At 46.1% G+C, this 25,310-nt stretch overlaps 1 protein-coding gene across 1 annotated transcript; it reads right to left on the bottom strand.

The window, feature by feature from the left end:
* Nucleotides 1–1,421: 1,421 nt before the first annotated feature.
* On the bottom strand, nucleotides 1,422–24,171 carry ARP (apurinic endonuclease-redox protein). The gene is made up of 8 exons (XM_086800818.1): nucleotides 23,878–24,171; nucleotides 22,255–23,134; nucleotides 21,981–22,091; nucleotides 21,715–21,852; nucleotides 21,517–21,564; nucleotides 21,261–21,341; nucleotides 2,233–2,392; nucleotides 1,422–2,111 (listed from the first exon to the last, which is right to left on the bottom strand). Exons 1-8 carry the CDS (start codon nucleotides 23,976–23,978, stop codon nucleotides 1,990–1,992), a joined length of 1,641 nt encoding a protein of 546 aa, XP_086656944.1. The 5' UTR covers nucleotides 23,979–24,171; the 3' UTR covers nucleotides 1,422–1,989.
* Nucleotides 24,172–25,310: the final 1,139 nt, after the last annotated feature.

Genomic DNA, 25,310 nt, shown 5'->3' with positions numbered 1-25,310 from the left:
ACACCATCTTACAAAAGGTGAGGTGAGCTCAGGTTTACTGAACTGGAGTGTGCTGCTGAAGTGATCTCCTCTCAGCAGCTTGAGCTCCTCCTCTCAACATCCCATGGCATGGGGCAATGGAATCGCCCCTCCCATTTATGCCTTAGAAGTATGCTTGCGGCCTTGCCACTCACATGGATTCTAAGCAATAATGGACAAAGCTGATCCATTCCCTTAATCATCCTCATCATAGCATACATCATATCCCCACTAATTATCTATGTTGACAAACAGCCCACTCGTGTTCCAGCAATCTGCAAGACAAGCATGTGATCAAATGAATTTGTAGCTCAAGGGGATCGAATGTCAAATATGCCCCTTTCTTATCAAAATTATGGGCTAAATCTTCTCGTGTCATAATGACCAGCACTATAATCACGACACTTGAAATAATCACAAACCCATAGTCCAAATGGTGCCATGGGTACGTTGATTCTTGCATCATGGCATTGTTTACAGTACATGGTTGATGTAAAAATAATCCACATTGAGATGCAACACTAGCAAACAATTCTGTGCAGCTGCAGCAATCCAACGAGGCACCATTCTCACCCTCAGTTTTCATTATATCTTGATCATCCTTGGGTAGTCTTCCAGCTCCCTCACCTCTTTCTCAATACCAATGAATCATGTTGTCCACTATATTTCTTAGGCAGTAGAGCTTGTATATGCTATAGCCATCATCTCAGAACTCCTCCGTGCAGGCATTTACATTATCTTGTGCCACCCCACTTCGCTCTCTTGTCTAGCCTCCTCTGCTTTGATCTTTTGGGCTTCTTGTCAAGTAATCGTATCACCCTCCCTTAAAGAATAGCCACCATCTTCAATACCTCCAGAGCCTCTTGATCACTTTTGTGCATGGTGCATTAAGAATTCTGCTCTTCTTGCTCACCCTCTAAAGTTCTCGTTACATGTCTTCTACCTTCACAATTATTTTAGGGACTTGCCTTTTGGGTGAGCATATATTCTAAGTTGGGTGAGCATATATTCTAAGTTGTTTGCCCTGAACACTTTCCTACCATAACAAGCTTTTTTGGTGAACATCCAATGCTGGAGTTAGATACTCCTGAATACAGAGAGAATCAAGTTGAATGATCCAAACGAAAAAATTGAGTTTCTTTTTTTGCGCATGATTGGTTACTGAAAGGAGATGTCGTTGGGTAGGCTTGAACACACAACCTCCCTTTGACAGGCCGGGGCTACTATAGAGCTTGTTTGACAAATTAGGGATATTGAAGACTGATACCTTGATGAAGCTGAGGTTGACGCATTAGATCATTGGTACTGTGATAATGCACCCTACTCTATGGTGCACTATATGAAACCACTGTTGCATAAGGATTGATTTTTGAGGGTACTTGATTTGATTACACAATATTGGTTTACAGATTTGTCTTTATAAGATTGATGGGTTAGAAGATACATCGTGTCAATTTACAACAGGAACAAGTATGTGTTGAACTTATCATGTGAAATGTCTTCACTCTGTAGCATAGGTTTGAGTTGCAACAGCCTTACTAAGCAACTTTGGCAACTTTCATGTTGTGGGTGATTATGCTGTACAATTAGGTATGTAGAAGGTGATACAAAATAATATGAGACTTCACCATTTCTCCAAATATATACAGAGTAGTATATCATGTTTGGAGACTTCATGTAACTCTCTGCGGCAACAAAAAGGTGGCTTGAAGTGAGCAAAAGGGAAATGTGCCAGCCTCCCAGCAGCTCATAATATTTCCAGAGTCATGAAAGTTGGTTAGCTCCTGAGCCCTTTTAAAAATACCGCCTTGCCTTTAGTTATCTTTTTTTATAGCAAAAAAGAAAGCTACATAATATGGAAAATTGTTGAACTTGTATAGGTGTGCAAGGCTTCTACGTTGTAGCAAAATCAAGTTTTCAAGATGGATTTGATCGGGGCAATTGTCATTTCCACCCATTATCATAGAGAAATTAAGCCTTTAAAATAAGGCCAATTGGACAATGATCACTTCCCCCCACGTCTGGGAGGATGAAGGAATCATACACTAGTTCTAGAAGCGCATCTGATGCCAAGTAGTAGTCCAGTCTCCAACCTGGAGACATAGGCAAAAAGAGTGTTAACCATCCGCACTAAACAAAGAATCTCTCTCTCTCTCTCTCTCTCTCTCTCTCTCTCTCTCTGCCCTCCTCAAAACAACAAAATTAAAAGCTCACCTTGGTTTTTTGGCCGTGCTGCAGTGCGATAACCCCAATACGTGTAGGCCACTGCATGGGGATGTTGCCTCCTGAAGGTGTCAACCAGACCTCTTTTAAGAAAATTATCCTCAAACGAGGCTCTTTCTTCATCTGTGAATCCTGCACTCCTCCGATTTCCCTGCAAAAGCGTCTGCTGTGACTCTCTCTCTCTCTCTCTCTCCATCCATTGACAGGCAAACAAGCAAGATTTTGCACTCTTCTAACATGGGGTGAGGTCATGGAATCGGAGGAGCTTGTGCTTATGATATTCACCCCACTCTTGGACTTACTAGTAGGTATGATGCCGGTTTCTAATCTCTTGCAAATCTACATAATGTACGAAGTCATTTCTCACACATCAACATTCTAGACACCATGCAACACCCTTCACATGATCCTAACGGCATTATAAATACAGATTGTGCATGATGACATTGTGTAGCAAGCATGCAAATACACACATTTTTGAAGTAATGCATGCTTTGCATTACACAAGCATACACATCTTTATCTTGTGGTTGCCTTGTGCAACACCATATCTACATAAATGTGGGCCCTCAAGTCCCTAACGAAAATTGGTATGCCAGTGACCACTCCTTGGTCAAGCTCAATTGAGAGATCCATGGTGTGGTTTCAGGCATCGATGCACTGGTACAGAAGTTGTATATCCAATATACACAACAATAATTTGGCTGAACAAGGAGATCTGATTTTGGTCTCTCTTGGTAGGCTTTTCCTGTGTGATATATGTGACATGGCAGAGTTGTAAGATCACATGGTGGGCAGCAGCCTGCAGGTCAAGATCTCACTTGGCAGTTGGCTGGCCAAAGTGCAGCCGGCTGGTGACTTACATCAGTTGTGGACCTTTACTGCAGGCCGACAGCACGTGTGCTGGCCAACTCCACAACATGGGCACTATATGAGGGGCTTAATATTCAGTCCCACATCTCATATCTTCTATGCAATTGTAGTGACTTCTCTACACTGGGGCTGATCTGAAGGTGATCTACAGCAGTGCTTGGGCTGAGATCAGGGGCTGAGATCAGACATTGACATTTTCAGTATCATTTTGTACTTGCACAAATATTGTTGTATCTTATTTTTTGTACATAAAATATACAGGATCTCTTTATTCTGTTGTTCTCTCTTCATGCTGAGATTAGGAAAAGGATCCTGTATGAATGTCATGACGCTCCGGAGATGGGCCACTGAGCACCAAATCAACTGAGAGTCTTTGCATTTCCAATTGCAATGCTGAACTGACTCTTAGACGATAGCGATGGACTGAATCTCCCCTGCGCACGCTGGTTGCCCCCCCCCACCCCCCCCCCTCCTTTTTATGCGCAATTCTGTGCCAGCCCCTTCCTACACCCTGTGCCACTCTGCCCCGCCAGGCCTTTGTCCCTCCGACTCTGTCCACCCTATTTTTGTGCAACCGCCCTGCTTCCTCCACCTGCCACCCTCTGTACCCGTCTCCCTCCTCATCTTTTTGCCGCCCTCCTCCTCTCTGCCCGCCACCTCACCCGCTTCCTCCTGTTGCCCCAGGTCTTGTACGCTCCAGCCCTTCTTCATCCCACGCCTCCAGACCCGTAGCATTACGCACAAGACCAGGCGTTCTTTGCACGTTGGCAGCACAGTTTTGATCCCCTTGCCAGTGTATCGGGATTCCCGTGTCCTGTCTGGGTTGAAATATTCTCCCTCCCTGGCTTGGGCCAGCCCTTAGGGATATTGCTAGAACGTTGGGTTCGGTGCTATATCTACCTGGTGATGACGCGGGGGGTAGACAGGCTAATAGTGTGTGTATATCGTGGAATACCAAGATAGAGACTCCTAAGTCAATTGAAATTGATTTGGGTGAGCTAGGCAAGTTGGACCTAGGTCTGAAGTTCGGTCCATTCCCGGGTGCCTGCTTTAAGTATGGGGGATTTGGTCATATTGCTAGAAACTGTGTCCTGGCTGGGGTCCGAAATCTCGGAAGGCGAGGGAAAGCCTATAGATGAGGTAGGGGGAGAACAGCATTAAAGAGGTTCAACCTTGTGATGATCAAGGAGAAGAGGGGAAGGGTAAAGAGAAAATTTCTGAAAAAGAGGAAGGGTCTTTGGGGGGGAAGTGGATCAAGCCAAAGGGGAAACTGAATCTTAAACAAACAAAGGAGGAAGCTAGAAAGAGGGCGAGCCAATCAAGGAAGGTGGTCACAGCGGAGAAATATCAGGGTAGCTTAAGCCCGATTCTATATTCAAATCCGTATAGCCCACTAGGTGAGGATGATAGTGGCACCTCTTCACTGCAGAAGTTTAATTGGTAAGTTGAAGAGGCCTGGAAGGGGATAGTGAGAGAGGGGCAGACTCAAGGGGGAGGAGAGGAGGAGATGGTCCCAAAAACAGCTCTGACATGAGTTTTTGTAAGGACTTCTCCGGTTGTACTTCGAATGTTAAAGGCAATAAAGACAAAAAGAAAAATGCTTTGTTTTGGGGAATAGTTAAAGAGTGGGGGTTGTCTGTATATGCAGTCAAGGAGCATAATCTTTTTGGGGCCAAAGCTCAGGAAGGATAGGTTTAGGGACTGGTTGGTGTTGTACGGAGGTGTGAATTCGCGCTATAGTGGCATAATGTGTGTGATTAAGAGTCATTTGAACCCTACCATTATAGCTAATCACCCTAATGGTAGGATTTTGGTGGTGGATATTTTGGTCAATGGGGAGAAATGTTAGTAGTCATCTCCTGTCTGTATATTTACACCAGGGCCTCTGTTGTGGGTGTGCCCGCCCGATTTAGGTGTTTTCTCATTTTTCCCCACTCTCCATATTTTTCCCCATTTTATTCCGGTGTGGGAGGCTGTCCTGTGGCTCTTGGCTGATCCAGGTGGTGGCCGACTGCCCCTGCTTCTCCACGACTCTCCCTAAGTAATGGCCGACTGGAGATGGGTGTCTTCAGGCTGCTGTCGGCTGCCTTTTATGCTGGCCGACTATATCATAGGGGCCATATAAAATGGCCCCTAGCCCCCACACACTTTGTATTCAGTATTTCGGGATTCCTAGTGTATATAGCAGAGTTACACACCTCTCTCTCTCCCTCTCTATTGCTGTGTTTTTCTGCAGTGCACTTGCTCGTGTTGTCAAATTTTGTCTTCATCTCCGCTGCATATTCTGACATGGTATCAAAGCTCTAGGCTCTTGATAAATCTTGGGAACTGTGTGAGAAAGAGGGGGGCTGTTTTGTTGCTGATTGGTGGACTGTTTTGGACCGTTCAGGAAGAGGAAAAGCAAGAGGAAGGCGGGCTGATTTGCTGGACAACCACTTGCAGGTTTAAGTTCTTCTTTTTTCCCACCCACCCACCCACCCACCCTTTTCAATTACACCCCCGCAATGGCAGATTTACTTGAGATGGCTGAGAAGCACATGAAGATCCCGACACTCCCCACATTCCTAGTGGGTCGTCAGTTGGACGGGAACAACTACGGCATATGGAAGGTAATGATGGAATCTGTTTTGGAGTCTTACGACCTTGCTGATTGGGGTTCCACGGCCGAAGTTAAGAGGAAGGGGAGTTACCCTCGATTCGGAAGGAACGTGCGGCACAGGCACAGTTATGGGATCGTGTCAATGCCAGGGTCTGTTATTTCATTTTCCTCAACTGCACACCGCAGGTAATCAATCATACCAAGCATATGACACTGGCCAGAGGTATATGGCAGCATTTGGCTTCTCTCTATAACAGGGTATTGTAACATGCAGAAGCTTCGGAGAAGAATCGGTGACTTCAATGAGAGAGAGATGGAGAGGACACAGTATTGGGTCCCAAATACCCTCTGTAGGGGCCCCACCACGGATGGTGTATTTGCTTTATTAGAATGATGTAAATCTGAAAGAAAATACAGCCTTTCTTGGCTAGGAATTCCCTGCCCTTGACCTGCAGTCCTTCACCCCTTTGCTTAGCACCTTCTTGGCTCCTGTCCTACAGCCCCTCCATGGCTGGTGGGTTCAGCCAGGGCCTTGCTGGCCCTCATGGGGGTGGTTCCACACTATCCCCATGCCCACACAAAGACCCGAGGTAGCCCTATGGACTGGCCCCTTGTTCTAAACGCAAACCCTAACTAGTTACTCAGTGATCTGGCATCCGGTACCATACCAGATACACAAAATCACTGACATCATTCCAGAGGGAGACTCACAGCGCGGACTAGCACTGTTTCATGTACAAGACAGTGCACACCTGACCTTGGACTCATGTGCAGGACAATGCACACCTGACCTCGGACGACTGAGATGGATCCCTGGCTGACTCGTCCCAGACTGGGCTCACATGGGACCAGTTCACCATCCCAGGTCCTGCACCATCTGTACAGATATGTCTACGTGGCATCCAAGTGCGAGATGCACGTGACATCCCCTTGTGCTTAACTTGACGGAAGCTGCATAGCCTCCAAATAATCCGTCAATAACGCCGGATTTCGGGCCTGAGCCATGCTTGAAACGGTGCAGAAGGATCTATTCTGGAACCATAACTTCTGCTTCATCAACAATATCTGGTTCCGCTTCGTCTTTGACTTCTGAAGGGATTGGACATGCGTATGGCTTTAACCAACTGACGTGAAACACATCGTGCATAGTCCAACTCGGAGGTAGCTTTAACTGCATAGACACCTCATTAATCTTTTTCCTGATGGGAAAAGGTCCGAAGCTGCTCAAAGACAACTTTGGGCATCGCTTGCCCACCTGTTTCAATCTTTGCTTCATAATCCGAAGATAAACCCAATCCCCTTCCGAAAACTTCATATCCCTTCGGTCTTTATTGGCCTGTCGTGTGTAGGCCTCTTGCGCTTTAGCCAATCTGTCTTTTACTGACTCTAAAGTCTCCTGGTAAGACTCTGTCACTCTGTTCGCCTCCGGTATTGAAGACGAAGTCCTGGTCAACAACGACTGGAAAGGTCTTCCAAACGCTGCCTCATATGGAGTCCTACCAATAGCTGAAGAAAAAGAATCATTCAAAACAGCTTGAACTAAGGGCAAATATGATTCCCACTTACCTTGCTGATCGTGGACATAACACTTCAGCACATCAAAGGCCAACTGGCTGTATATCTCTGTTTGGCCGTCCGTCTGTGGGTTGAATGTACTAGAAAAATTCAACTTAGTACCAAAGTTATCAAACAATGCCCTCCAAAAATGACTGGTAAACTTGGCATCTCGGTCTGACACTATGGTCTTAGGAATCCCACCAACCGGGTACCAATGCCGAATGAACAACTGGGCAACATCCTGCAAGGAATAAGCATAACAAATTTGCTAAATCTATCAACAATAGTTAAGCACTGCGTATTACGCTTACTCGGACTAGGAGGCAGACACTTGTCAAAATACGCAGCGGAGATGATGACCAGATCTGGGAACACAAGAGAAAAAAACGCATGCAGAAAAACAGCAAGAGAGAGAGAGAGATGTAGGTGTGTAACTCTGCTCTGATACCATGTCAGAATACGCAGCGGAGATGATGACCACATCTGAGAACACGAGAGAAAAAAACGCATGCAGGAAAACAGCACAAGAGAGAGAGAGAGATGTAGGCGTGTAACTCTGCTCTGATATACACAAGAAGATCCCGAATATGATACAATGAGTGGTATGGGGGTGGGGGCCTATTTATATGCCCCCACATGTGCAGTCGGCCTGCTGAAAAAGGCTCCACGACTGCATCTACAGTCGGCCAGCAGCATGCAGCCAGTCGGCCAGCTCTGAGGGTCCACGACTACATCAAGTACAGTCGGCCAGCTCCAGTACACACATCTGATGTAGTCGGCCAGCAAATGGATCCTCCTGCCAACTCAGGGCTGCCTCCCAAGCCACAAAAAAATGGAAAAAAATAGGGGAAAAATGCAAGGAGTGAGGAAAAATGATAAAACACCTGATAAGGGCGGGCACACCCACAACAAAGGCCCTGGTGTATAAAATTGGACATGAGATGACTTCTAACACCCCCTCTCAGTTCCTGGCTGTGAAACCAACAACAGGGAGCTGGGGTGCCGCCTGAGCAAATCCTGAGAGAGCGACTTCGTGAAGAGGTCCACCGTACTGTCCTCCGTCGAACAGAACTCTAGCAAGATGTCATCAGCAACGATCTGTTCACGAACAAAGTGCCTCTGGATGACCATGGGTTCCTCCAGTGGAAGCCCAAACCTGCAATGCAACCTCTGCATCCGCACCACCTCACAAGCAGCATCACAAACAGCCCGGTACTCTGCCTCTATTCTCGACAAGGCAAAAGATGACTGTCTCCTACTGCTCCAAAAAACTGCTCCTGGGCCTGAAGTAGACCTCCTCGTGTCCGGATCTCCTCCCCAAACCGAGTCACTCCAACCGTGGAGTCGGACTCCATCCAACAATCCCCCTCCTGTGTACAAGAGTCCCTGATCCTTCGCATGCCGCAGAAACCACAAGAAACGCAATCCTGCCTCCCAAAGAGACATCTGCAACCATGAGCTCAACTGCCTCATTAGGAAGCTCCCGTCCAATCTGGTGTCCATCAACCAGATCCATGAACCATACAGCTTCTGAGTCAAAAAGGCATCACACTGCTCACAAGGATCAACACCTGTTACGGTGCAAAAACAAGTCCTGGAAACCTGATGAAACCTGTCAACCACCCCCTCTGAATCCGGAACCACAAAGCCTGGAGAAACCACCTCCTTCTGCAAGTAAGCACCTGCCACCTGCCTGGCTTTCCGAAAGGTCCCCGTGGAAAGAACATCCTCAACTACTGGAAGTTCTATGTCCCGAACGCTATGAGATATCAGAGCATAAGTGACCTGTTCAGCTTCCTCTGACTGACGAACACAAGAACTACCAACATCAGTACTGGAAAGTTCCTGCCAAATGCTGCCATCTACTGGCAAGCTATCCACCATCTGGTCCCGGAAAGCCCGCACCTGCAGCATATCCACACTTAAGTGGCCATTACCAGACTGCCACTCATCACAAACCTAAGGACCTGGGAGAGAGAGTGCTGAAAGCTTGTAAACTCCATTCTCCACTCCGCCTTCCCAAACCACTTGGCCTGTTGCTTTGTCCCGTAGAGCAACAAAATGCTCATCAAACTCCACCCGTACGCCAGCCTTGCAAACCTGATGCACTGACAACAGATGAAAACCAAGTGCCGGAACATACAACACCTGGGAGGAATGCTTTCCCCCTCTGCCATCGGGAACTATCTCCATCCTGCCCTCACTGTGAACTGGGATAGTGGACGTATCTCCGGTAAGTATGTGACTAGAAAGCCTGCAGAGATCCTGTAAACCGGAACGGGAAGGAGTCATGTGCCTGGAAGCACCACTATCGAGAATCCACTCCCGAGTATCCGTTGCGGAGCTCCTCCAATCTCCTCCCTGCCTGAAGAAAATGAAACATCGATGTCCACCACCTCCAGGTGCACAAAAGCCGGAGTCTTCATGATTGCTGCTGAGGAATCTTCACCCTTCTCGGTCTTCCGCTTGGGGCACTGCCTCCAATAGTGGCCTTTCTCGCCACAATCATTACAGGTCCTCTCTGCCTTTAGTTTCTCGCGGTCAGTAACGGACTTCTGCTCAGAAGACTTCTTCGATGAAGCCTTCCCTTTGCCCGTATTACGGCCTTTCGACCGTTGGCCATTAAGGCATCCGAACCTCCACCCTGAGGAGGGTTCGTGAATCGTTCCTCCTGGTCCAGGACCATGGGCACAAGCTCCTCCCACGTGATGGTGCTGAGCCTGCCACACTGGTAATCAAAGAAGAGTAAAATGCTGAGTACGAAGAGGGCAAGTGCGACAGCAACGTTATGGCCATGTCCTCTGACGATATCTCCTTCCCAGCCTGAAGAACTTCCTGCTGAAGAGCCTGCAGCTTGTTAATATGCTCCCGCATCGTCGACGACTTTGCAGGGCTCATAACCCGCATCTGTACTTCCAAGGAAATCCTCTTCATGGGCGATACCCTGTTGTAGAGAGAAGCCAAATGCTGCCATATACCTCTGGCCAGCGTCATATGCTTTACATGGTTGATTACCTGTGGCGTGCAATTGAGAAAGATAAACGAACGGACCTTGGCGTTGACACGATCCCACATGTGTGTCTGAGCCTCCCGGTCCTTTCAGGTCGACGGTAACTCCCCTTCCTCAACTTCCGGCCATGGAACCCCAACAATGACGAAATCAGCGAGGTCGTAGGACTCCAGAACAGATTCCATCATAACCTTCCATATGCCGTAGTTGCTCCCGTCCAACTGACAGTCCACCAGGAACGTGGGGAGTGTCGGGATCTTCACATGTCTCTCGGCCATCTCAAACAGATCTGCCATTGTGGGGATGTCCTCTGAAAAGGGTGGGTGGGTGGGAACAAAGAAGAACTAATACCTGCAAGTGGCTGTCCAGCAAATCAGCCCGCCTTCCTCTTGCTTCTCCTCTTCCCGAACAGTCCAAAACAGTCCACCAATCAGCCACACAACAGTCCCCCTCTTGCTCACACAAATCCCAAGACCTATCTAGAGCCTAGGGCTCTGATACCATGTCAGAATACGCAGCGGAGATGATGACCAGATCTGGGAACACGAGAAAAAAACACATGCAGAAAAACAGCAAAAGAGAGAGAGAGAGATGTAGGCGTGTAACTCTGCTCTGATACCATGTCAGAATACGCAACGGAGATGATGACCACATCTGGGAACACAAGAGAAAAAAAGGCATGCAGAAAAACAGCACAGGAGAGAGAGAGAGAGAGATGTAGGCGTGTAACTCTGCTCTGATATACACAAGACGATCCCGAATATGATACAATGAGTGGTATGGGGGTGGGGGCCTATTTATATGCCCCCACATGTGCAGTCGGCCTGCTGAAAAAGGCTCCACGACTGCATCTACAGTCGGCCAACAGCATGCAGCCAGTCGGCCAGCTCTGAGGGTCCACGACTGCATCAACTACAGTCGGCCAGCTCCAGTACACACATCTGATGTAGTCGGCCAGCAAATGGATCCTCCTGCCAACTCAGGGCTGCCTCCCAAGCCACAGAAAAATGGAAAAAAATAGGGGAAAAATGCGAGGAGTGAGGAAAAATGATAAAACACCTGATAAGGGCGGGCACACCCACAACAAAGGCCCTAGTGTATAAAACTGGACAGGAAATGACTTCTAACAACACTATGGTCCTAGGAATCCCACCAACCGGGTACCAATGCCGAATGAACAACTGGGCAACATCCTCGACGGTCACATTGGCCCTGCAAGGAATAAGCATAACAAATTTGCTAAATCTATCAACAATAGTTAAGCACTGCGTATCACGCTTACTCGGACTGGGAGGCAAATTCGTGACAAAGTCCATGGAAATGTCTTGGAAAGGACCCTCAGGAATTGGCAAGGGCTGTAACAACCCTATCTTCTTCCCACGAGGAGCTTTCACCTTTTGACAAATATCACAACGTTGTACATATGTAAACACATCTCGCCTCATCTTTGGCCAATAGTATTGCCATTCCAATTTCTCCAGAGTCGAATTCATGCCCCTATGACCACCTGTAACGGCGTCATGGGCATCATGGAGAAGAGCTGCCCTGAATGACTTCATGACACACAGTCGGCCTTTGTAGAAAAACCAACCATCACGTATCAAAAAGTGGCATGGTCTTGTGGCATCCAATGCCTGTTCCCACTGTGTACCAAATTCCTCGGAATCCGCGTACGTGTGCTTCATGTCATCGAGTCCTGTACCAACAAGATCGAGTCTAGTGGTTTGAATCGTAGTCACTTGTCCCTTCCTGCTCAAAGCATCGGCTACTGGATTGGCCTTTCCTAGAAGGTACTCAATCATACCACCGAATTGCTGGAATATCTGACTCCAGCGGTGTTGTCGATCACTCCACTATGCACTTGGCATTGTCTGAATCCAGCGTAATGCCTGATGGTTAGTGCGAACCTCAAAGTCACGGCCATACAGAAAATGTTTCCAATGTTTCAAGGCCTGTATAATTGCTAGGAGTTCACGATCATGGACTAAGTAGTTTTTCTCTGCGGGCAGTAATTTATGAGATATGTAAGCTACTGGATGACCATTCTGTTGCAATACACCTCCAATTGCGATGTTACTCGCATCGGTGATTACCTGAAATGGTTCGTCCCACGAGGCAAGTGCTAAACAAGGCGCTTCTGATAAAGCCACCTTGAGGTTCTTGAATGCCTCCAACGCTTGTGCAGTCATTCGAATCTTTTGCCTTCTTGTCTTCACTCCCTTTAGCAGATCGGTGAGATCTGCCGAGAGGTCAGAAAACTTGTCGATGTGGATGGAGTATGCCTGGCATATACCCACAAATGATCTAATGTCATAGGCTGTCTGAGGTACTTCCCAGTTGACAATCTCGGCTACTTTAGCCGGATCAAGTCGAATGCCTTCAGCACTAATTATGTATCCCAAGTAATGCACCTGGAACAAATAAAATTCCGACTTCTTTTCATTGACGTAGAGCTCGTTGCTTTCCAACAACTTAAGAACTTTCTCCACATCATTGTCATGCTGCTCAACCATAGCTGAAAATACCAGTATGTCGTCCAGAAATATGAACACACTTTCCAATCAAATCCTAGAAAACACGCATCATCATGCGGTTAAATGTAGCTGGGGCGTTCGTCAAGCCAAATGGCATGACCATAAATTCATAGAGGACCCATTCCGTACGGAAGGCTGTCTTGGGGATGTCCCCCTCCACAATCCACACCTGGTCGTACCCACTCTTTAAATCAAGTTTCGAGAACACCTTTGCTCCATTTAGCCTCTCGAGAATATAATCAATTCGAGGCATCGGGAACCTGCTCTTGATAGTCAGCTTGTTGAGTGCACGATAATCGACACAAACGGAAAGACCCTTCTTTCTTCTTGACAAATAAGATCGGTGCTGCAAATGGCGACACGCTGGGGCAGATGAAGCCAGATTGCAACAATTCTTAGAGTTGGCGGTCCAACTCCGATTCCATTGCCTTGGAAAGGTGATACGAAAACTTGCTCGGGGGTTTCGAGCCTGGGAGGAGGTCAATCTTGTGGTCCTCCAGTCTGGACGGGGGGAGCTGGGGAGGGAGGCTGTCCCGATGGAAAATCTTTTGGAACTTTTCAAGGAGAACCGAGTACTTCTCGGAAGCACTGGCCACCGTCTGGGCTGTCTGGATGTAAATCATCGCACACTGTGCCCCTTTCCTGACTACTCGCTTAGCCTGAAAGTGGCTTATGAGCGGAAAGTTCGAAATTCTTGGCTCACACTTAATGGTCACTGGGGCATTTGACACATTACGATTGATCTGGAACGTGTGCTTGTCCCACTTGACATCAGGAAGAAACTTGTGAAACCACTGAATACCCAAAATTATGTCTGCTCCTACAAGAGAGGCAACCATAAAATCACGCACAAATTCTATGCCCTGAATAATTAACTTAGCACCTAGAGCTTCATACTTGACGCTCGTTGTCATGCCTATGCTAAAACCCTCAACCTGTTTGTCCACCGAAGTCAGATCGAAACGGGCACGCCTAGCAGCCTGTTCCGTGACCACATCCTCCGTGTTGCCGCTGTCGAACAAGACAACGACTCTCTGGACACCTATGTAGCCAAAGGATTTGAGCAATTCGTTGCGCTCATACTCCTGGTCATGGGCGCCCTTTTGCTTATCTTCGAGCTCCCGGCTAATAATTGCTCCAACTGAAGCACCGAGGTTTGAAGAACTAGGGGTAGCCGCTGGGGTCTATGTGGGAGCTGAGCTCACCACGCAAGCTGTGGAGACAGCGGCGGTGGGCTTTGGAGGCTTCTTAGGACAATCCCGAGAAGTATGTCCTTTTGTATGACAAAAGAAACATCTACCCTCCTCCTTGTACTCAGAAAGCTCCTCAACACTCAACTTGCCACCTGTCTTGCCTGCCTCCGCTTTCTGGTCTGGAGTAAGCTTAGACGCGTTGTTCGAGTTCTTGGAGCGGGCTCTGTCCTGGGGAAGACCCCGTCTCGTTCTGGCCTTTGCCCCCCGAGGCGGTAGCCCTGGGAGAAGCCAACTGGAAAGTCTTGAGCTTGCCACCATTATGTTTCATCTCTGCACTCTGCACTCTGCGCAAGCGAGAGTGCGTCTTCAAAGGTGGCTGGCCTAAACATACGCACCTCCCATTGGATTTGCGTGTCAAGGCCATACAAAAACTGCCCTTTCTTGTCCGTATCAGATAAGCCTAATTGCAAACATAAAGTCGAAATTCTATTGGCAAACTGAAGGACTGGTTGCGCGTTCTGACACGCTCCCCTGAACTCGTCTTCGAGTCGCTCAAGGTAGTGGGGCGGTAGAAACCACTGCTTAAGGTCGCAGACAAACTCGTCCCACACATAAGCTACCATACCTACTCTGGTGTAGGCATGAGCCCACTGAGTCCACCAAGGAACGGCCTCACCTTCCAAGTACCAACTAGCTAAGATCACTCTGTCAGTATCTGTTTTTCTAACTGTGGCAAAGTAAGCTTCAAACTGATGCAACCATGAATAGTGAGTTGTGGGATCGAGTTTACCATTATACTTACTGAAGTTCATTTTCTCAGGAAAATGATTCGAGGGCGCCACCGGTGTCAATCTGGCATCCAAAGCCTTGAGGTAACGCTCGTGTTCCACGCGTGGCATGGCTTCATCTTCTCATTGTCGGATCTCCAATGCACGCATCTGCAACTCGAGCAAAGAGCTCGGCTGCGGTTGTGACCTCGCAAAAGGGTCCCTATGTCGAGGATCTGGAATCTGGGATACGGAAGGAGGGAGGAGGAGATGGAAAACGCGATGCTGGAGAACGGGTACGTTCTTCCACGGCCAAGATCTGCGCCTCCTGCTTATCCAACTTGGTTGTCTGGTCTGCGATTGCTCGCATCATCTGCTGGAACATATCTGTAACACTCAAGCCTGGTGCCCTAGCTGGGCTGCCTGGTGCACTCTGGTCCCATGGTTCTTGGTCTCTCTCGTTGTCGAAGCTCACAATAGCAAAAAAATGCACTTCCTTTCCGGAACCCAATCTGACCATCCACTATCTGCGTGGGAGACGTCCGGAGGCCTCCGGAGGCTGAAAACCAACCGTCCTTCGAGGGACAGGAGTTACTCCGAAAGGGGGAATCAACCGGCGTCTGAAAACCAACCACACGAGCGAGAAAAAATTCTGGTTTCTTTGCTGAATCTTTGCACTTGAAGTAGGCTCTGATACCACTGTAACATGCGGAAGCTTCGGAGAAGAATCGGTAACTTCAATGCTCAAAAATCAGCACTCTTTTCGCGACGGAATTAACGCACAAACTGAATGAAGAAGTGCAGAAAATAGAGCGAGTGAGAGAGAGAGAGAGAGAGAGAGAGAGAGGACACAGTATTTGGTCCCAAATACCCTCTGTAGGGTCCCCACCACGGATGGTGTATTTGCTTTATTAGAATGATGTAAATCTGAAAGAAAATACAAAAAACCTTGACCTTTCTTGGCTGGGAATAGCCCCTTTATGCTTGAGCTCTTAGCCCCTTTATGCTTGAGCTCTTGGTGAAATCGAGATGAAATGATGGGATTGTGGGCTCACCCTTTTATACTACTCCAACAATAGCAGTCGGCCAGTTCTAAACCAGGCGGCCAGCATAAAATGTCCCACGGCTGAATAATTCAGCATTTAATGCTGAAAAAAAAACATAAAATGCTGCACATTTTTCCCTAATTGGCTGGGCATCATGCGCCTGATTCTGGATGGCTGGACAATGCTTTTGCAAACATCTTGAGTGCTGGGCAGCCTGTATGGGCTGCCCCATACCTGACCTACAGCCATACAAAGGCTGCATCTCCTGAATGTCTGCCTTTAGCCTGCCCCTAGGGCTGTCCTACAGCCCCTCCATGGCTGGTGGGTTCAGCCAAGGCCTTCCTGGCCCTCATGGGGGTGGTTCCACACTATCCCCATGCCCACACAAAGACCCGGGGTAGCCCTATGGACTGGCCCCTTGTTCTAAACGCAAACCCTAACTAACTACTCAGTGATCTGGCATCCGGTACCATACCAGATACACAGAATCACTGACATCATTCCAGAGGGAGACTCACAGCGCAGACCGGCACTGTTTCATGTGCAGGACAGTGCACACCTAACCTTGGACTCATGTGTAGGACAATGCACACCTGACCTCGGACGACTGAGATGGATCCCTGGCTGACTCGTCTCGGACTGGGCTCACATGGGACCAGTTCACCATCCCAGGTCCTGCATCTTCTGTACACATATGTCTACGTGGCATCCAAGTGCGGGATGCACGTGACAGGTATCACCCATGAAGAGGATCTCCTTGGAAGTACACGAATCTTGCAAAGTCATCGACGATGCGGGAGCACATCAACAAGCTGCAAGCTCTTCAACAGGAAATTCTCCAGGCTGGGAAAGAGATATCATCGGAGGATATGGCCATCACGTTGTTGTCGCATTTGCCCTCTCAGTACTCAGCATTTTACTCTTCGTTGATTACCAGTGGCAGGCTTAGCACCATCACATGGGAGGAGCTTGTGCCCATGGTCTTGGACCAGGAGGAAAGATTCACGAACCCTCCACAGGGCGGAGGTTCGGAGGCCTTAACTGGCCAACGGTCGAAAGGCCGTAACAACAAGGGCAAAGGGAAGGCTTCACCGGAGAAGTCTTCTGAGAAGAAGTCCGACTCAGACCGCAAGAAACTGAAGGCAAAGAGGACCTGTAATGATTGTGGCGAGAAAGGCCACTATTGGAGGCAATGTCCCGAGCGGAGCACCGAGAAGGGTGCAGAATCCTCAACAGCAATCGTGAAGACTCCAGCTTTTGTGCACCTGGAGGTTATGGACACCGACGTTTCATCTTCTTTGTGCAGGGAGGAGGTTGGAGGACTCTCCGCTACGGATACTCGGGAGTGGATTCTAGACATTGGTGCTTCCAGGCACATGACTCCTTCCCGTTCGGCTTTACAAGATCTCTGCAGCTATTCTGGTCACATTCTTACTGGGGATACATCCACTATCCCAGTTCACAGTGAGGGCAGGTTGGAGATAGTTCCCGATGGCAGAGGGGGGAAGCATTTTTCCCAGGTGTTGTATGTTCCATCACTTGGTTTTCATCTATTGTCATGTTGTCAGTGCATCAGGTTTGCAAGACTAGCATACGGGTGGAGTTTGATGAGCATTTTGTTGCTCTCCGAGACAAATCAACAGGCCAGGTAGTTTGGGAAGCCAGAGTGGAGAATGGAGTTTACAAACTTTCAGCACTCCTCAGTTTTGTGATGAGTGGCAGTCTCGTAATGGCCACATAAGTGTGGATAAGATGCAAGAGCAGGCTTTCCCGGACCAGATGGTGGATGGCTTGCCAGTTGATGGCAGCAGTTGGCAGGAACTTTCCAGTAGTGTACAGATGTTGGTAGTTCTTGTGTTCGTCAATCAGAGGAAACTTTATAGGTAACCTATGCTCTGATGTCTTGTAGTATTCGGGACAAAGAAACTCCTGTAGATGAGGTTCTTTCCATGGGGACCTATCAGAAGGCCAGGCAGGTGGCAATTGATTACTTGCAGGTGGAGGTGGATGTTGCACATTCTCCACGCTTTGTGGTTTCGGATTTAGAGGGGGTTGGTTACAGGTTTCCAAAGGCCTCGAGTGGTCTTCAGCAGGTTTCCAGGACTTGGCATCCCACCGTAACAGTTGTTGATCCTTGTGAGCAGTATGATGCCTCCTTGACTCGGAAGCAGAATGGTTCATTGATCTGGTTGCTGGATACCAGATTGGACGGGAGCTTTCTGATGAGGCTATTGAGCTCATGTTTGCAGAGGACTCTTTGGGAGGCAGGATTGCGTATCTTCTGGTTTCTGTAGCATGCGAAGGATCTTAGACTCTTTTACACATGAGGGGGATTGATGGATGGAGTCAAACTTCACGGATGTAGTGGAGACCAATCACTTTGTTAACAGTGATATAAAAATTTTTGGCTAAGGTCATTGCTATCAGAGTCACCCCGGTGTTACAAAAAAAAATATCCAAGAGGCAATATGGGTTCATTAAAGAAAGGTCAACTATGATAATATTTTTGTTACTATGTTAGGAAAAGATATTGCCCAGAAGACCCAACCAAAATGTGTTACGCTTCAGCTGGATTTGGAAAAAGCCTATGATAGAGTGCATTGGTCTTTTGTGGCTAGAGTGATGGAGAAGTTAGGGTTTGGACCCAAATTGGCATCATGCATCTATACTCTCACTAAGGGAAGCCTCTCTAATGTTTTGTTGAATGGTAGAATTATTGGAGGCTTTGCCATTAATAGATCTGTTGTCATGTGCAAGAATTGCCATGGACATTTTCAGAAGCTAATCCAGAGAGGGCAGCACGAAAAAGATGATAAGAACCAGAATTTAGGAGCATGAGGTGCAGTAGTGGCCAGCGTTGGACTTGGAGAAGGACCCAGGGGACCAGTCATGCGTAGAAGAGCAAGTTGGATGCTGTCGGCTGTACCAGAAGTCCTGTCGGCTACAAGGAAAGCTGTCGGCTACAGGAGGGGCACAAGTCGTGAGGCGAAGTTGCATTTATTGCCCAGTCGGCCAGTACTTCCTTTGTCCAAAGGCCTATAAATAGGCGCATATGCTCATTGAGTAGATCATTCAACTCCTTTTGAGTTGGGTCTTTAGACTAGGAGTATTTTGGTGTATTCCACCTTATTATATGAGGCAGCCTAGGGCTGTAGACTGGGTACCTTTTTGTACCATATGAATATATGGAATTTCCAGCTATCTCTCTCTCTCTCTACTCTCCCTTCTGTCTGCGTTTTTGCATCAGCATGTTCTAAGTGGTGTTTAGGGCTGAAAGAAGACTCCCAAAGCTTCCGCGTGTTACATCTGTAAGGCAAGGTTGTCCACTTGCCCCCCTACTGTTTGCTATTGCTTCACACCCACTAACTGTTGCCTTGGAAGATGCTTGCTCAAGAGGCATTGTCACTGGCTTGAGATTGAGGTACAGTGAGCATCTAGTCACCCAGTGCTTTGCCGATGATGCATTGTTGTTTCTGAAAGCTGACAATGAAAATATGAGACAGGCCTTAAGCATTATATAGGAGTTTGCAGATGCCTCTGGTTCAAGATGTAATATACAAAAATCCAAGATCATCAACCTGACTAAAGATAATCACTTTGACCTCCTGCAAGGGTGGGGATGTGAGGTTGTTAAAAGAGGACAAATTGTAAGAAACCTGGAAGTTCCATTTGGGGTTGGTGTCACAAATAAACAGCTGGTTGATTGGGCCTTAGACAGATTCCTAGCAAAGATAAGGAAATGGGAAGGGGTCAGAATTCCTTTTCATGACAGAGTGGTGATTTGTAATACAGTGTTGAATGCTTATGTAATGTTTTTATGTCCAAAGTTTGGTAAAAGTCACTGGAAGAGGATCTTGGGTCCTGTGTAAGGGACTTTCTGTGGAGGAATGGCAAAGACACCAGGAAAGCCTTAGCTTGGCTGGCTTGGGATAAATTAGCTATGCCAAGGAGTGAAGGGGGGATTGGCATTGTGCATTTGCCTACTCAGACTCTGGCAAGGGTGGCTCAATTTCTTCCAAAATGTCTATCTCGAGATAAAACATGGACTGTCATGATAAAAGAATTAGTAGAGGTCTCCTTGGTTTTATCTAAAGGTAGCTGGGAGGGTTTGGGTTGGAAGGAAAAATTGTTTTCTTATACTTCTTTAAAGGTGATAGCATCCTCCCTTTGTAAGAGGCTGAGTAGCAATTCGAAAGATGTTTTGAGCTTAATGGTTTGGGATGGCAGCTTTAGGGCCTCAGGAAATTCAATGCTTAGACTAAGCCTATGGTGGTCCCATAAGTTTAACCGACCACTGGGGCTTTTGGATACTCATTCTGCAAAGAGGTTGAACAACAGGGGCTTAAGAAAGCTAGCTTATTGTTGGGATGTGTCTGAGGTGGGTTGGAAAGAATTAGATCAACTACATCAAGAGTATGATTTCTCTACAAGGGAAAGGGATCTAATGGGACAGGTGTTGATTCAGATTCACGGAGGATGGTGCTCTACTACCTTTGATGAATCTTGTTGGATCGAAGACTAGGCTTGGGTTAATGGGGTCAAGCTGATGGAAGGCTCAACTAGGGCTTTGTATGCAGAACTAAGGAGGTGTCTTTGGATGTGAAGCCCAAACAACTGAGGTTTGGTCCCAAGACTAGAAGATGGTACTTGAAAGAGAAGCAGATAAGACATACTTTTATGGCCTTCATAGAGAACCCAATGGGGACAAGACCCACTATAAAGATCTAGCCAAGCAAGGGAGAGGTGTTGGAAAAGCAAACTCCTAGAGGATGCACTACAGAAGCTTGTATTTTGCTGGATTATAAAGTGTCTTGGAAGCAATCCTCTTTTGTAAATGAGGATGATAGATGGAATTTGTTATTTAAGTTGTTAAACAATGGAGAATAGAGGTGTGGGTTTAGAGATAAGTGGGTGTCACTCTCTAGGTTTTATGCCGATGTAATGAACTTGTTGCTGATTTTATATATATATATATATAATTATTGGTCCCAAAAAAAAAGATGTTAATAAACATTTCTTTTCTCTTTCTCCTAGCTCTAGTCTTTTTTTTCTTTTAAACCATGATGAGATTACATGGACACTATTGCATCACTTTAGTCTCATAGACCCATTGGGTCTTTTGAAGACGTTTAATATAACTCTCTCTCTCTCTCTCTCTCTCTCTCTCTCACACACACACACATGCGCGCGATCTCGCACATATGTACAATTGCAAACATACTATCTTAGTTCTTAGGTTTGAGGTGAGGAAGAGCGAAGGCACAGAAATCTGTGTACCTATGTACATGCCCATGCACAAGCATGCATGTGAGTGGGGGGGAAAGTTGGGGTGGGTTAGGAAGGAAGGGAGGAGGAGGAGAGGGTGAAGGGGGGGGGTGGGGAGGGGGGGGAGGTGGCTGTGGAAAGAAACAAAAACAAAAAGCTTTTGAGAGAGACTTACATCTGGATTATAGAGATCAATTTCTTGATGTGCACAGTTCAAATCCCCTGTCAGAATTACTGGTTTTCTTTTTTCCAAGTCCTGCACGTAAACTACATGTATCTCTCCTAATCTCAAAAGAAGGCAATTCATTACAAATTTGATATGGGAATGAAATAATCAAATAAAGAGAAAAGGCATGCATTCAAGTGTGCACGTGACATGCACAAAACAAAAATAATTGCAACTTTCTTCATTGTGACAGATTGGAAACTGCCTTTAAGAAGTTTCCTAGAGATGAATCCCAATCTTGTGTCCGGTATGCCTGACATCACAATAAAAGAGTCACAAACATCTTAGAAACAAATGCCACTGATCAAGATAACACCCCTTATCTGCATTTCCACAAGCAAACCACCCCCTGCTTTCATATGCCCAAAAAAAAAAAAGGCTTCATTATATAGGTGAATCTCACCAGTCTTTCTAATTTTTGCCCCGAATTAGGAACATAGCCAGCCACCAGGTAAAAATTGCTAAATTCTAGGGTTATAATTCTGCCTTCATTGTCGTGATTTGGGAGTCCAAGTCCGTAGGTTATAGACAAGGGCTTGATCTGCATCAAACCCACAGAAACAAACTGAAAACCTACCCAACCTACATGAAGGTTAGAAAACCGTGTAAATGGTCATACAACACACATGAAAAATCGTACTAGCGAATTATATGGGTGTAATTTCCTACCCTTGATATAACTGCTGTTCCTGAATAGCCCAGCTTTGTTGTGCTACAGCTCCAAAAGCTATTCTCATAGCCTGGCAAGAGGGACTCTTTGATTGTAATGACATCCTTTTCCTGCATTCAATCCATTCAATTTCACACCTCAGCATTCTGTCCGTGTATAACAAGATGAAACGAGACCAAAATCCACCAAATACTTCCGAGTGTAAAGACAACACATGTACACATTACACATTAGTACGCATATGAAACCCATCAGGCAAACTTTTATACTGACTTGAAGTTTTGTCTCTTGTAGGCACAACACATCAAAGTTCTCTTTTCGAGCCAGCTCCAAGATGGGACTTCCTGGCATTTGGCCCCCCTTTCCTTTCAACAATGCCCGAAGACCATTAACATTCCAGGAAAGAAGCTTCAAAGAGCTGTTCGGAGGGTCATCTCGTCGCATGGTGGCTGGGTTATATGCACTCCACTCAGATAGGGCCTTCTTATGAACCAGCAATGTCCAAGGGTCCTCTTTCTTGACGACGATGTCGATGTCGCGCTTCTCAGAACCTGTAGCCGTCTCTAGTTCCATATGTTGAGAAGCTTTCACTGCTAGTTTCCTTTTCCGGGAATGTTTACCTGAATCACTAATGGCGACTTTCTCAATGCGATTTTTCCCTTGCAAAGGAACATCCTCTGCCATTGCTGCTGAAAGTTTGGGAGATTCCCCATCATTCACATGACTTGAACTCTCCTTCACAACTTGTTTTGCTACCGAATTCCTCCTAGATCTTCTTGTATAAACTACCTCAACCTTCCTCAAGCTGTCCACATTGGAGTCAATTTCAACCCTTTCACTACCAACTTTCTCCTTCTCTTCTGCATTCAAAGCTCGTGGCAATGATTGTTTCTCTGTTTTGTAAACGAACTCCTGTAATTGGGCATTGGCAACTTCGTTTTGCTCTTGCTTGTTGCTTGCAACCATTGGATCTTTGCCGTCTATGACTGATAAGAGAGCCGTCTTCATCGTTTGGGCCTTCCAGATAGATTGTAGCACTTCTTTCTGATTATAGAATGCTATGCTGCTCAACTGAATATTTGATATGCCTTTTTCTTGACAGTGGAGATCTTTCAGCTCTTGCTTGCGTCTATTAAACGGGCAATAGATGTTTCTGCCAGAATTAGAACAGCACATGATCATAGTGAGCAAGTAAAACATCAATGGACTAGCCAAACAAGCTCACATTACGCTCCTAAACCCAACCATGGGCTTAAAGGCTATAAACATACCCAAGGATAGGAAGATAAGCTAACTAATGTCAAGGATCCCAATCCGATGTATCCAGCAATCACAATTTAGAATCTAAATTATCAAAATATATGTCCTGGTCCAAATTGATGTGAGAGCATATCATTGACTTGTGAGTGATGCATAATTTCACTATACATAGCCAGTTGGAGTAACCATGACTCGAGAGTTACTAGAACCCATTGCATGACTGTAGACCCATGTGCTGCATAGAATTGAAATTGTACTGCATGGCAGATCACATGCACACACGTGCACGTGCATTATTGCTTCTAGATAGCAATTTATAGATATATATTCAATACATACATACACACATGCATACATGAACAACTTAATCCAATCTGTTGAGTCAAAAGAACAAACGCTATGCTATGGTGTATCAAAAATTAAAAACACACAACCCACCCCCCCCCCCAAAAACCTCTGGCCCGTTCCAGCCAGGGGAGTTCGTGGTGTTCTCAACTGGTCTTCTTAGAAGAAGGAAACTAAGCCTACAAAACATTCTTCTTTTATTTTTTAGCTACAACCAGAAATATGCCTCTGATTGAATCTCCTGCATTGTTGATATTTACAGAAAGTGACAACAAAAGCACCGATTCCTACCTCCAGGGTCTCGCTCCAGGGAGGCTGCCTCCACAGTGCAGTCCTGTGTGGAGTATGTGTTGAGGTACCCTCTCTCTTAGTCCACCCACTGCAGTTGCCATTTCTCTCGCATTGTGACTCCTTACTTAAGCTCGCCGTGGCTTGAGCTTGATTAATAGTTAACGCTTAATTAAGCCCATTATTAGCATGCAGTTAGCTCTAAATATAGAGATCAAACTCCTGGTCCTTGACATGATGGCCCTCTATCAATCAGTTGTCAGTTGCTGTCATGACTCATGAGTAGGGGTTTATACACTTATTTCATAATCGATCTCTTTTATGTACTTGGCTGTCTAGTGTTCACACTAGGCCATCTCGCCCTATGGAGCTGCAAGGTTTTGGGGGAAAATTCACCATGGGTTGAAGAGGACAATTTTATTTTTATTTTTATTTTCTGCAAGAGATTGTAGGGAGCTTTAAATGCCATTTTTTCTTCACACTTTATTCTAATTATAACTCAATTGTAGGGAGCTTTAAATGCCTTTTTTCTTCACCCTTTATTCTAATTATACCTCAATCTTGAAAATTTCGAGGAAGATTTTTTCCTTCTCCAATTTCAGAAGGCTTTTGAACAAGTTCCAAGTTGAACCAATCTTTTCCTGAACATTGCACATAAGAGTTGTTTACCAATAGATGTGCAACACATCAAGGGGGCCCAGGCCTCGTGATGCCAAAGGCTGGACGGACAATATGTTGTCCGTCCAAGCCTCACTTCCACCAATTCTTCAACATAAAAAGGGCAATCAACAACCTTCATGATTGATCTCTCTTATAAAGTATAATGTGTGTAATCACGACCTTCATGATTGATCTCTCTTCTAACGTATTATGTGTTAGGTCGTTTGCCCCACTTATGCCTAGTGTATAAGGCGTGTCCTTGGTTTCCTCTGTCTTCCTCTCTGTCTTAGGGCTTGCTATGTAACCAAAAAAAGCAAACCCCTTTGCAAAAGGGTTTCTTGCCATTTTCGTTACAAATAATAATTATACTTACACACAAACAATAAATGATAGTCAAAACATATGTATAGCATATCCAAAATTTCAAAAAACAAACATCCATCCTTAGATCTCTTTATTATTAACTTTTTATTGTTAACAATAACTATACTTACACAAACAATAAATGCTAATCAAAACATATCTACACCAAATCCAAAAATGATCAAAAAACAAAAAAACTTCCACCCTTGGTTCGCTTTGAAGTTATGATTAAACAAGTCCCCTCCATTCCTCACAATGTCTTCCCCACATAAGGCAAAAGACCAAAAAACAAAAAGAGCTCCACCATCCACTAGATTGAATCATCTACTTGTTCATTGCTATCAAGAGGTTTATAGAATCAGGTTTTTTCACATTCTTGTTTTTAGTTTTTCTATGGCACTATATACCCATGG

This window comes from Cibotium barometz, chromosome 7 (assembly GCF_041138505.1).
Source record: "Cibotium barometz isolate CiBa-2024 chromosome 7, ASM4113850v1, whole genome shotgun sequence".
Lineage (NCBI taxonomy): Eukaryota > Viridiplantae > Streptophyta > Polypodiopsida > Cyatheales > Cibotiaceae > Cibotium > Cibotium barometz.
Note: the sequence above shows the minus strand (reverse complement) of the source record. Positions and strands in the feature narration are given on the sequence as shown.

What these genes read in the sequence shown, in the direction of transcription:
- ARP (XM_086800818.1), bottom strand. Translation starts at nt 23,978, where the DNA reads ATGGCAACTGCAGTGGGTGGACTAAGAGAGAGGGTACCTCAACACATA. An exon ending in CTCTAGGAAACTTCTTAAAG is followed by an intron (nt 21,342 to 21,516) that starts GCAGTTTCCAAT and finishes GTTTACGTGCAG; the next exon opens with GACTTGGAAAAAAGAAAACC. An exon ending in AGCACGGCCAAAAAACCAAG is followed by an intron (nt 2,112 to 2,232) that starts GTGAGCTTTTAA and finishes CTATGTCTCCAG; the next exon opens with GTTGGAGACTGGACTACTAC.